This window comes from Pinus tabuliformis, chromosome 8 (assembly GCF_031772625.1).
Source record: "Pinus tabuliformis cultivar Carrire ecotype Pingquan chromosome 8, CPIR1, whole genome shotgun sequence".
NCBI classification, from domain to species: domain Eukaryota; kingdom Viridiplantae; phylum Streptophyta; class Pinopsida; order Pinales; family Pinaceae; genus Pinus; species Pinus tabuliformis.
Window position 1 is genome coordinate 445,198,029 of NC_142294.1, and position 13,558 is coordinate 445,211,586.

The window sequence follows — 13,558 nt, forward strand, 5'->3', positions numbered from 1 at the left end:
CGATAAGTATTTATGGAGATACGAATTTATTTTGATTATGGAATAATTATCAAGCCGACCAGCAACTCATGTAGGCTCAGAAACCCAATAGAGACATCTATTGATCATCAACATTTGTATATAAATACAGGAGATCTTTTCCTCATTTGAACACTCACTCTCATCACATCTCTCTCTTTCTCTTGCCCAAAAAAGAGGCTCTTCTCCTACTGTGCAGAAAGGGACTCTTCTCTCACACGTGTGGAAGGAAGAACACAGAATTTAGGGCTGCAACTGCAGATCGGAAGTTTGACCAGCGTTGACCATCAGACTCTCTCTCAGAACTGCACTGTAGGTGGAACTGACTCTCCTCAGAAGGCCGTACATTTTGGTGAAGGAATCAAGGCAATCTGACGGTCGGTTTGCAAGATATTGTCTACCCTAGTTTAGGGCTGATCTAGGGTTTGCTGCTGCTAATGCAAATCAGATTTTTGTACTATTTCTCTCTGTTGAATTATTGAAGATAAAAGAAGATTTGATCAAAGGGTTTCCCCATATTGGGGTTTGTCCCTGGCTAGCCGCCACATCTTGTGTCTCTTGTCTTGGCTTGTTTTTTGTCGATCGTTTAATGTTCTATCTGCACTTTACTTAATGTACATGTGATTGCTAATCTGTGGATAATAATAATAAAAAGAAGTAAACTGCTCTAAGCATAGAACATACCATAACTTAACATGGTATCAGAGCTGAGGTGAAGACAAAGCCCAAGCAAGAGCAAGAGCAATCACAAAGAGAAGATTGGCAGGCTATCCAAAAAGAATTCATGGGGTCCTCAACGCACTTCCCTGCTGAAGACAAGCTCCGTGAGAAGTCTGACTACCACGGATGGAAGATGTCTCTCAATCTAACATTAGAAGAACAGGAAGTGTTGGACCATGTGAGAGGCGAAATTGCTGAGCCTCCATCAAATGCATCTGCTGCTGCTAGGAACAAATGGACCAAGGGGGAAGTAAAAGCTAAGAAGATCATCTGGGACTCTATCGACAAATGTTTGGTGGCCTACATCTCCGATCTGAACACCTCCAAGGAAATCTACGATAGACTGGTGAGTTTATTTAAAGTTAATGATGCAAATCAAGTTTTGTTTCTTAGAAATAAGCTAAAGGAAATTAAGAAGGGCAAAGATGAGAGCATGCAAGCATATTTCTTAAGAATCACCGAGATCAAGAACGATCTCCTATCTATTGGAGAAATTATTACTGATAGGGAAATGGCACTCTCAACCCTTGGAGGATTACCATCCGAATGGTACGTGTTCAGGACTACTCTTCTCAACAATAACGTAATTCCTGGTTTCGAGGAATTAATGGCAAGATGCATTCAAGAAGAAACAAGGATAGAAGAGCAAGAAATGCCCATGCCTAAAGGTCCTCCTGCTGCCTTTTCTTCTCATGCTAAGAAAAGAAATAATTCCAGGACTAAATCAAAAAGAAAGGCTGGACCTAAGGGTGGAAGAAAAGGACGATGTTACATTTGCGATAAAGCAAGTCACTATGCAAGGGAATGCCCTGATAGAAGGAACTCTCACCAGGACGATGATCAAAATCCCTCTCATGGCAATCAAAGGAATGGCAAATCTAATAGCAGAGGTAAAAGGAGTGCTGGAAATCAAGGAAGAGGACAACCATTCAAGAAGGCTAGAAATTCCAGGTATGAATCTAACACTGTTGACAATAAACAGGATGAATATTATCTACCAGCTGCTCTATCTACCTCTGCTCCTCCGGACTCGCTGGGAAATTGGCTTATTGATAGTGGTGCCTCAAGGCACTTCACTGGTTACAAAGAAGTTCTCCATAATCTAATAGAGAAAGAAACTAACCTGGAAATTGTCCTTGGAGATAATATGAAATATCCCGTGAAAGGTGTAGGCAATGTCTCTCTTAAATTGAATCAAGGTAATACGATCCACTTACAGGATGTATTATATGTACCTGACCTCAAAAAGAACCTGGTGTCCATCTCGGCAATGGAAGACAAAGGCTACAAGGTGACCTTCAGCGATGGCAAGGTACGTGTATGGAAAAACAATGTTAAAGATGCCTTCACTCTTGGGTTTCGAGTTGATTCATTATATCAGGTCGGTGGAAGTCCGCTAGGTGTCATGTCTTGTGACACATCTCTTCAGTCCGAACTTTGGCATCGGAGGTTTGCCCACCTTCATTATAAAGCTCTACCCGATGTAAGACAAATGGTGACAAGGATGCCCGAATTCTGAGTAGAGAAAGAAGGTGTATGTCCAGGATGTGTCGAAGGAAAGCTCAAAAGGGGACCATTCCCCTCAAGCCAAAGCAAGACCTCCGATATATTACAGTTGGTTCACTCAGACATATCTGGTATGATGCCTGTGAACTCCTTGGGAGGATATTCATATTACCTTATTTTTACAGATGACTATTCTCAAAAGACTTGGATATACTTCTTGAAAAAGAAGGATGAAGTGTTCTCTTGGTTTCGACACTTCAAAGCCTTGATCGAGAATCAAACCGAAAAGAAGATCAAGATCTTAAGGACTGATAATGGGACTGAATATGAATCTAACGAGTTTCATGACTTTTGTAAAGAGGTTGGCATTAAGAGGGAGACTACTACACCATATACTCCTAAACAGAATGGTGTGGCAGAAAGGAAGAACCATACAATTGTGGAAGCTATCCATGGCACATGCCATGCTCCATGATCAAAGACTTCTGAAGTTTCTATGGGCCGAAGCTACAAGCACCGCTGTATATGTACAAAACCGATGCCCTCATCAAGCATTGGGTTCCAAGATTCCTGAAGAAATGTTCACCGGTAAGAAACCTGACGTATCTCATTTTAGAATTTTTGGAAGCCCTGTATATTTTCATGTGCCGAAAGAGAAAAGGAATAAATTGGGTGCATCTGGAAAGAAAGGAATCTTCGTGGGCTATGGTGAAAATACTAAGGGCTATAGAATCTATGTAGCCGGTCAAAGGGAAGTCGTGATTAGTCATGATGTCACCTTTGACGAAGATATGGCTCTCAGCAAGGTGAACAATCTTCCTACTTTAAGGAGCTCTCAAGAAGTTGACACCAGGGAACCAAAAGAAAAATATGATGTAACAATGCCCGATGTGGATGAACCCATGGATCCTATTGATCCACTTGAGCCTTCCTCTTCTAGGAAGAGGCCCTCTTGGCTTAGGGGGCTACTCGATGATGCTGAAGGACACACTGCACCCCGAGGAACCTTCCGTGAAAGTAAGAAACCTAACAGGTATCAGGGATACCTAACCATCATGAGCATAATCATACAAAATGAGCCTTCATCATTCTCAGATGTCATCAAGCATCAAGTATGGAAGGATGCTATGACCGAAGAATATGAGTCTATTATGAAGAATGATGTCTGGGAAGTAGTTCCCAGACCCCAGGACAAGACAGTTGTCACTTCTAAATGGCTTTACAAGATAAAGCATGCAGCAGATGGAAGTACGGAAAAGTATAAGGCTTGTTTTGTCGCTCGTGGCTTCTCCCAGAAGGAAGGTATAGACTATGACGAGATATTTGCACCTGTTGCCAGATATACCACCATCCGCTCGATCATAGCCCTTGTGGCTTCACAAGGATGGAACCTACATCAGATGGATGTCAAGACCGCATTCTTGCATGGTTCGATCAAAGAAGAGGTCTACGTGGAGCAACCCGAAGGATTTGAGATTTATGATCGAAAATCTCATGTATGCAGGTTGAAGAAGGCTCTTTATGGACTAAAGCAAGCACCCCGAGCATGGTATGCGAGGATCGATAGCTACTTGATGAAGCTGGGATTCACTAGGAGTGAAGCCAATCCTAACCTTTACTTTAAGGTTGAAGATGACAAACCTCTCATACTAGTGTTGTATGTGGATGACCTCTTTCTAACAGGTGCAGACCCTCTCATTCACAAATGTAAGAGGGAGTTGGCTTCTAAATTTGAAATGAAGGACCTAGGACTGATGCACTATTTCCTAGGACTTGAAGTCTGGCAGAAGCCAAGGGAAATTTTCCTATCTCAAGGAAAATATGTGGTGAAGATATTGGAAAGATTCGGTATGGTGGACTGCAAGCCTGTTACTACCCCGATGGAGCTTGACTTTAAGAAGTTAAGCGGTAGCACTGCTAGACCTGTTTTACGAAATGCCACTGAGTATCGTCAACTCGTCAGAGCATTAATGTTCTTAGTGAACTCCCGTCCAGATATATGCTTCGCAATCAACACGTTGAGTCAACATATGGTTGAACCTCACCACATACATTGGATTGGTGCCAAGAATCTGTTGAGATATCTTCATGGCACAATTACTTATGGGTTAAGATACACTGCCGGAGATGTGAGACTACTTGGATACACTGATGTTGATTGGGCAGGCAGTGTGGTGGATCGTAAGAGCACTTCCGAGTGTTGTTTCTCCTTGGGATCTGCTTCGATATCCTGGATGAGCAGGAAGCAAAAGTTAGTGGCTTTGAGCACCGCCGAGGCAGAGTATATTGTTGCTAGCATGGCCACTTGTGAGGCAATCTGGTTATGAAAGCTCTTCAGTGAGCTGTTTGGATTTACATTGGATACCACCGTGATCCTGTGTGATAATCAGAGTGCGATTCATTTATCAGATAATCCCGTATTTCATGATCGCTCCAAGCATATCGATATCAGGTACCACTATATTTGAGATATGGTGCAGTGGGGAGCTATAAGGCTCCAACATATTGGTACAGATGAACAGGTCGTCGACATTCTGACAAAGCCCCTAGGAAAGGTCAAATTTTTTACTTTCCGAGAACGACTTGGTGTCGTTCAGAAACCCTCTGATGAGGGTCCTGTATGATGTATGGAGCTCTTGGAGCTCTGGGGGGCACGGGGTACTTCTTGGAGCGACATATGACCACAAGGTGACTCACCATCCCCTGGTGGTGTACGTGTACAGGGTAAAAGAATCAAAACTTTCCCTGTGACACCCCGTGGCGACTATGTAACAAGATGATCAGTTCTCCTGTGAGGTCTGGATGACGTGTTCTCCATGACGATTGTGTAGCAGGATGATGTGTTCTCCATGGCGATTATGGAACAAAATGATTCGCTCTCCTATGGGCCAGGATGATTAGTTCTCCATGGCATCCACTAGGCAGGATGATTCACTCTCCTGTGGACAGGATGATCAGTTCTCCTGTCGGGGCATCCTACCCATGCAGTCTGGGACTCATGGGAAGTACCTCTCATCTGATCAATGAGCAGGGAAATGAGGATAGGGACCATAGTAGTATTGATGGACGCATCACTGTATCTACCGTACTCCCTATGCTAGAATGACCTTCATTGATCTGGGATCAATGACACTGGTCTGGGACTAGTGGTAGGAGTTGTACCCACTATGGCACTGACTTCAGCTCGGTTGAGGACTGGTCTGGGACCAGTGGTACACACTCTGAGACTGACTTTGAGTCATTGGAGGATGGTGTGATACATCCTCAATCACTTCTTCTTCATAATTTGAGCAAAGCATAACAGAGCAGAGCAGAGCAAATCAACACAACGCAGAATAGAGCAGAGCAGGGGTCAAGTTGTACAGGGCAGTGCATTTGATGGATGAATAGTAGCGACAGACAGACGAATTGTTGATGAAGTTCTCCCTAGTTGAGAGGAAGTGTTAAAATTGGAAACTAGGGCCAAACTCCATGTGGGTCACCTGATTCATCGTTGATAATATTTTTCCTAGATTCCTCTCGTCGAGAGGTGTAGGGTTGATCTAAAGATCATCCGATTCCGATAAGTATTTATGGAGATATGAATTTATTTTTATTATGGAATAATTATCAAGTCGACCAGCAACTCATGTAGGCTCAGAAGCCCAACAGATGCATATATTCATCATCAACATTTGTATATAAATACAGGAGGTTTTTTCCTCATTTGGACACTCACTCTCATCACATCTCTCTCTCTCTCCTACGCAGAAAAGAGGCTCTTCTCCTACTGCGCAGAAAGGGATTCTTCTCTCACACGTGTGGAAGGAAGGACGTAGAATTTAGGGCTGCAACTGCAGATCGGAAGTTTGACCAGCGTTGACCATCAAACTCTCTCTCAAAACTGCGTTGTAGGTGGAACTGACTCTCCTCAGAAGGCCGTACATTTTGGTGAAGGAATCAAGGCAATCCGACAGTCAGTTTGCAAGATATTGTCTGCCCTAGTTTAGGGCTGATCTAGGGTTTGTTGTTGCTAATGCAAATCAGATTTTTGTACTATTTCTCTCTGCTGAATTATTGAAGATAAAAGAAGATTTGATCAAAGGGTTTCCCCATATTGGGGTTTGTCCCTGGCTAGCCACCACATCTTTTGTCTCTTGTCTTGGCTTGTTTTCTGTCGATCGTTTAATGTTCTATCTACACTTTACTTAATGTACATGTGATTGCTAATCTGTGGATAATAATAATAAAAAGAAGTAAACTGCTCTAAGCATAGAACATACCATAACTTAACAGGTGCTCTCTTTAATATGGTAGAGATGGAAACAATCGTGGGATTATACTTGGAGTCAATGCCACCTATCCCGAAAAGGGTGTAGGGAATGTTACCCCTCAATTGAATGAGGGCAACTCAATTCATTTACGAGAATCTCTTTATGTACCTGATCGCAAGAAGAACCTAGTGTCCATTTCGGCAATGGAAGTCAAAGGTTTCAAGGTGGCATTCATCAATGGAAAGGCACGTGTTTGAAAATAGAATTTTCAAAGATGCTTTTACTCATGGGTTCAGGTTGGCAATTTATATAAAGTTGCAGGATGGTCCATTAGGGATCATGTCAATTGACATATCTCATCTATAGCACCAAAGATCTACTTATGGGGCCCTACCTAATGTGAGTCAGATGTTGACAGGGATTCCTGAATTCAAGAAGAGCATCAAGGTACACGCCTGAGATGTACCGAAGGAAAATCTTACAAGGGGACCACTCCCCTCATGTAGTAGGTCCACAGGTTTTGAACAACCCGAGGGGTTTGATATTCATGATCGGGAATCTCATGTATGCAGGTGGAAAAAAGCCCTCTATGGCTTGAAGCAAAACACCCCGAGCTTGATATGAGAGGATTGATAATTGTTTGATGAAGCTGAGATTCACTAGGAGTGAAGCCGATCCAAACCTTTGCTTGAAAGTTGTGGATGATAGACCTCTCATACTGGCACCTTCTGATGACAACCTCTTTCTGACAGGTGCAGACCCTCTCATTTGCAAAAGTAAGAGGGAGTTGGATTCCGAATTTGGAATGATGAAATGCAAGCCTATGACTACCTCGATGGATCTTAACTTTCAGAAGTTATGTGGTAGGGATGCCGGACTTGTTTTGGGAAATGCCTCTGAGTTTCACAAACTCATACTAGCATTGATGTTCTTGGTGAACTCCCGTCCGGATATATGTTTTGCAGTTAGCATGTTGGGCTCATATTTGGTTGAGCCTCACTAGATTGGTGCCAAGAATCTTTTGAGATATCTTCGGGGCACAGTGTCTCATGGATTGAGACACACTGTCAGAAATGTGAAGCTGCATGATTATTCGAATGCTAACAGGGCAAGCAATGTGGAGGATCGCAAGAAGCACTTCTGAGTGCTGGTTCTCTCTGGGTTCTGCTTCGATATCCTGGATAAGCAGGAAGCAGAAGTAGGTTGCCATAAGCACCGCTAAGACAGAATACATAGCTACGAGTATGACCTCATGTGAAGCTGTCTGGTTGCGGAAGCTCTTTAGTGCATTGTTTGTACACATGATGGATACCACCGTGATCTTCTGTGTCAACGAAAGGGGGATTCGATTATTGAGGAATCCTGTATTCTATGATTTCTCCAGCATATAGACATCAGATACTACCTTATATGGGATATGGTACATCGATGGCGAGAAGGCTCCATCGCATTGAGACTGATGTACAAGTCGCAAACATTCTGTCGAAGCCCCGGGGAAAGGTCAAAATTTGTGACTTTCCCGAACGACTTGGAGTCGTTGAGAGACCCTCTTATGAGGGTCCTGCATGATGCATGCATTGAGCTCTGGGAGCTCCAAGGGGGCTTGGGATACTTCTTGGAGCAACAAGCGACCATAGGGCGACTCACCCTCCCCTGATGGTGCATTGTGTACAGGGTGAATGGTTCAGCCTTCCCCTGTGATACCCCGTGGCGACTTAAGGACAGGATGAGTGGTTCTCTTGTCAAGGCATCCTACCCATGCAGTCTGGGACTCATGGGAAGTACCTCTCATCTGGCCAATAAGTAGGGAAATGGAGTTAGGGACCATAGTAGTACTACTGATGGATGCATCGTTGTATCTACTGTACTCCCTATGTTAGGATGACCTCTATTGATCTAAGATCAATCAAACTGATCTGGGATCAGTATGAGTGGTTTGAGACACTCTCCTTTGATATTGCTCTAGGATCAATTGGAACTGACTTCGGGTCAGTAAGAGTGACATAACTCACTCTCTTGGAATTGATCTGGGATCAGTAAGAGTGGTATGACACACTCTCTTCATATGGAACTAACTTCGAGTCAGTAGAGAATGGTATGAGACATTATCGATCAATTCTTCTTCATGGTTCAGCAGAGCAGTGCAAGGCACTGATGGCAGAGATAGTACAATCTGGCAGATGGATCAGAGGATAGAGTTCTTCCTAGTTGAGAGGGAGTGTTAAAATTGGCAACTAGGGCCAAACTCCATGTGGGTCATCTTATTTATGGCAGCTAATATTTTCTTGGATCCCTCTCATCAAGATCATCCGATTCCGATAAGTATTCATGGAGTTATGAATTTATTTGTGTTATAAGACAATTCGTCAAGGTTTGCCAACAACAAAATAACACCCACATGTGCTCAACGTTTTAGTATAAAAGGAGATGACTTGAGAGTCATTTTACACACACTTTTCTCTTGATTTCTCTCCACTTGCTTTGGGTTTTAGTGGAAGAGAAATCTAGGAGAGGAAGCCCTAAATGTTGGAGGAAATGAGGCTGCCCTAGCCGGGGCAAAGAAGACAGGCCAGCGAAGCTATGGAAGGGATCTATAAGTTGACGTAAAGGAGCCCTTACCTTCGTCATGGAGGAATCCCCAGACGCTGTCCTAAGGAAGCCCTAGCCGCAGTCCTAAGGAAGCCCTAGCCACAGTCCACTGTGCAACACACAATACATCAGAAAGGAGCTCGTTGAGGAGGATAACTTATGAGTTAGGCCGCAGCAAAGAAAGGAAATTCCAGCGTGGATTTCAGGATTGTCTTACGGGCAAACAGGGGTCCGTAAGTGTTGGAAGGGAGCTGTGAAACACATTGGGACAGCAGCAATAGTACGGTGCTGAAAACACATTGGAACAGCAAACACTTTGGGACAGCAGCAATAGGATGGTGCTGCAAACACATTCGGACAGCAGCATGGTACAGCAATGATGGCACAACGGGACAGCAGCAACAGCAAGGTGCAGTGAATGCAATCATGGTGGAGCATGGTAGATGGAACAGCAAGGACATGGGTACTTGCATGGGACAGAAAGCAATCATGGTGCAGCAGTATGAGCAGTGACAGCATTGTGTTAAGGGGCAGCATGATGTGAAATGCCACAGCACAATGATGGGCATCATGACAATGTGAAGTGTAGCATGTTGTGTGCAGCACTTGCTAATATAGTACAGTGATAGTAAATGCTACAGTGAGATGCAGCGTGATGGGCACCGTAAGGTACAGGATGACGCAGCACTGGTAAGTGCAACAAGATGATAAGGTACATCAAGATGTTGCAGTACCGGAAGGTGCAGCATAAGGTGCAGCAGTATGATGTGTGCAGCATGGTAATGAGGTCCAGCTTAGTGATGATGGGTGCAGCACGATGCAGCACAGTGAGATGCAGCATGATGACGAGGTGCAGCACAATGATAAGTGATGGAGTCACCTTGGAGAATCAGTTGAAGCAGCATGTCTTCAACTGAGTTCTGCTACCTCACATATCATCTTCTTAGAGATGATCTATGCTATTATAAGTCAAAGTGTTGACTTCTATTGTAAATGTACTATCTCTCTCTCTCTCTCTCTGCTGAACTATTGAAGAACATATAGGAAGAATTGATCAAGGGTTTCCGCACATTGGGGTCTGTCCCTAGCTAGCGCCACATCTTATGTCCTCTTGTCTTGGCTTGTCTTCTGCGATCTATGTTTATGTTCTATCTGCAATTTACTTTAATGCTGATGTGATTGTTAATCTGCAAAAGATATTGAGCTAACTGAAAATTGAAATAAATTGCTCTAAGCATAGAACATACCTAGAATAACAAAAACAAATAGCAATAAGACAGAATGGACTGATACATTGAGTGATACAACGTCTCATTACACAGTATGAGAGAGAGTAGTTATGTAACTCACAAATACATATTCTTTTAATGACTACATTTATTAACTAATGCTTACATCATTTCATTATAAATCCTCTTACTAAGCCTTCATTAAATGTCTATGCACACCTAAGTCCTTAAAGCTATGACCATTATATCTGACACACATTCCACTTGTTACAAACATCAGCCTTTATCGAATGTCTCAGTCTAAGTATCCGTAAGTCGGTAAGTCCTAATTATAACCAGTATATCTGACACACATTCCACTTGTTACAAACATTTTTCCTTCAACTACTCTTATCTACAGGGTTCTATAAGTATTTGGCAAGCTGATAAAAATTTAACATTGCAACTCATCCTATCTAATACTGGTCTAGAAAATCAGTACGTATCTGAGGTCTCTAACTACCACAAATTAGAAAACTCTATTGTTTTCAACTACACCGTTTACACCAACTGTTTGACTCATTGGAGTTAACATTGGAATTAAGGACTGTGATCTAGTAGAGATACAGAGAGAAATGAAATGGAATTAATATCCACAGATGACCAAAAATATGTCAATGGGACTGCAAAGTACAATCTTCCAAAATGAGCAATAGGGGAGTGTAAAAGTCATTGCTTAAGAATACAGATCAAATAATTTTATTAATATCTGAAAAATGACCACAGAAGTAGGTCAATGGGACTAAAAGGTACATCCCATGACATAAGGTATAATGCCAGAGTGCAAAAGCAACTCCTCGAAAAAATGCTTAAGTCAAGAAATCTAAGCCTGCAGTTATCAACTAAAGACCCAGCTGATAAAGCTAACAACACTAAAAAGAAAAGCATAAGAACTTAGAAGTAGGGAATCTCAATTCCATTGGAAATTTTGACTTGAATGCCAGAAAGGAGAAGAAATTCGTGTTCTGATTTAAAATAAACTCACCTGTCCTGCATTGCCTTAGATGCCCGTAGCTTGTCCTTTCTAACCAACAAATGTACATGACGAGCATATTTCGTAAGGTATACTGCCTCCTCTGTAGCTGTATCACCACCTCCAACAACTGCCAGCTCTTGACCTTTGAACAAGGGGGATGCCCCATCACAAATTGCACACGCACTTATTCCTCTACTCCAAAATTCATGTTCACGTGGCAAACCAAGCCTTTGGGCTGTGGCTCCTGTTGCAACTATAAGACTATGACATTTGACCTGGATGCACTGACCAGGATCAGAGAATATCACCATAAGAAATACTCAGAAAGGTAAATGTTTGAGAAAAAGTGGAATCAGGGCCACTAGTTGGATCACAATAGATGTGAACTTCTGTAAAGTGCACAATCAGTAGATACAAATTAATCTCCCTTCATAAATTATCTATGCAACAAAAGCTACAATTCAATGCTTTCCAAGGCTAAGTGGACCACTGGACCGACTAGATGTTACATGTCTGGATCTTACCTCATGTTCACTACTTTTTATGGTGAAAGGTCTGTTCCTGACATCAATATACTCCACATCTTCGTGTATAAGTTCAGCACCCCAGCGTTCTGCTTGGCATCGCATCCTATTTGGTAGCTGATTATGTCAGTGAATGAATACTAGTTTGTTTAAATTATTATCAGTGAAATTGTAAGCGCAGAAAAGCAAAATAAAAGCAATTTTGCAAGAACTTGCAATGCTGAAAACAAAACTTCTCTTGGTTATTAATTCATCTCGGTTAATGTGCACACTGAAAGGTATCTAGGAAAAAGAAGAATAGCCTGCAAGTAGGTGCAAAGGCGTATATGTTGGCTTTTCCAGCATAAGCCAGAAGAGATACTGTATGCAACTCCTGAATACTTTGCGCTAGTATACATGGCACTTATTTTCAAATATAATGAAAATCTAAATTAGAGAACGGGGATCTGCTAACCTGTGCATCAAATCAGGCCCTGTAATACCATCAGGAAATCCAGGGAAGTTTTCAACCTCGGTTGTCGTCATTAACTGACCTCCTGGCACACCACCTACCTGGTAACCTTCAAATACAATAGGCTTCAAATTGGCCCGAGCTGCATAGATTGCTGCCGTGTAGCCAGCAGGGCCTGAACCAATTATTACTAAATTCTCTATACCCTTCGTGGGCACTGCATTATGAAAAAAATCAAGGTTTTATGATTGAAGTCTTTAAGTTAAATATCTCAATAACCACATTCAACAGCTAAGAATATGTTTCAATAGACAATCAGCAAAGTCAGCTAAGAGGTACTTCAATAGACATTCAGCAGAGTCAGCTAAGAATATAAAGATTTCAAAATTTTCAATGTGGTTTCATAGTTATTACTAGTAGAATCTCCAAATGCATGATGGCAGTATATGTTTAAAAGCTTTTGTTCCTGGCACTGTAAAACAGCAGAAAAACTCCAGTAAATTTACCATATTCAGCCCATCTATTTCTAACAACAGGGGACTATGTGTGTGTGCGTACAGCACTTGCATTTTTTTTCTGATGGAAGAAAACACATTCAACATATTATAAAATATGCATTCATCAATCCAGGATTTGAACAAAGGTACTCTAATTCACATGGAGAATCAAAGGATGCGACATTTCTACATGGAATTGGGAAAAAATAGTCAATTGGAAAAGGTTTGTTAATAATTCAGGTATAATAACGTACCAAGTGCAATTCAACTTAAACAACGTAAAACAGAAAATATAAAAACTGCTAAGCATTTAAGGATATTTTGGTATTGATGTTTGTTGTGTTCTTATCAAAGTCTCTACTATACAATCCACCTCTACAGATTCTTGTTGAGAAACTCCATTTTACAGGTCCCTTCTGACAGGTCTAGCTGAGTTTATTACAGGGAAGTCCCAGAAAGATTGGTGGCAAAAGAACCTAAGCAGTAACATTCCCAACAAACACAGGCATTCAAAGTGTCTCTCATATCTCTTTCTCAATGCAAGCAATATACCGAGAACAATATATATATATATATATATATATATATATATCAGAACCAGTTCAACCGGCTGGTCCTTATGTTTTGAGCACCAAACCAATCGACCAGTGGCACCGAACCGGACAATGCAATGCCAAACCAACCTTTCTTCACTGGAATGGCCAGTTCTGTACAACATGACTAAGGACTCATGAAACTCAAATTTGTTTAGAAAAC

At 41.9% G+C, this 13,558-nt stretch overlaps 1 protein-coding gene across 2 annotated transcripts in view; it reads right to left on the reverse strand.

The window, feature by feature from the left end:
• LOC149235966 (thioredoxin reductase NTRC-like) overlaps window positions 1–13,558 on the reverse strand; it is a 377,594-nt gene that overhangs the window by 307,996 nt on the left and 56,040 nt on the right. Inside the window, exons 2-4 of one of the 2 annotated variants that reach the window (XM_089372292.1) lie at window positions 12,309–12,522; window positions 11,855–11,960; window positions 11,340–11,614 (exon numbers count right to left, since the gene is read on the reverse strand). In XM_089372292.1, the coding sequence (XP_089228418.1) occupies window positions 11,340–11,614; window positions 11,855–11,960; window positions 12,309–12,522 (595 nt within the window). The remainder of the gene's footprint in view (window positions 1–11,339; window positions 11,615–11,854; window positions 11,961–12,308; window positions 12,523–13,558) is intronic. The other variant, XM_089372293.1, reaches the window with a different exon arrangement.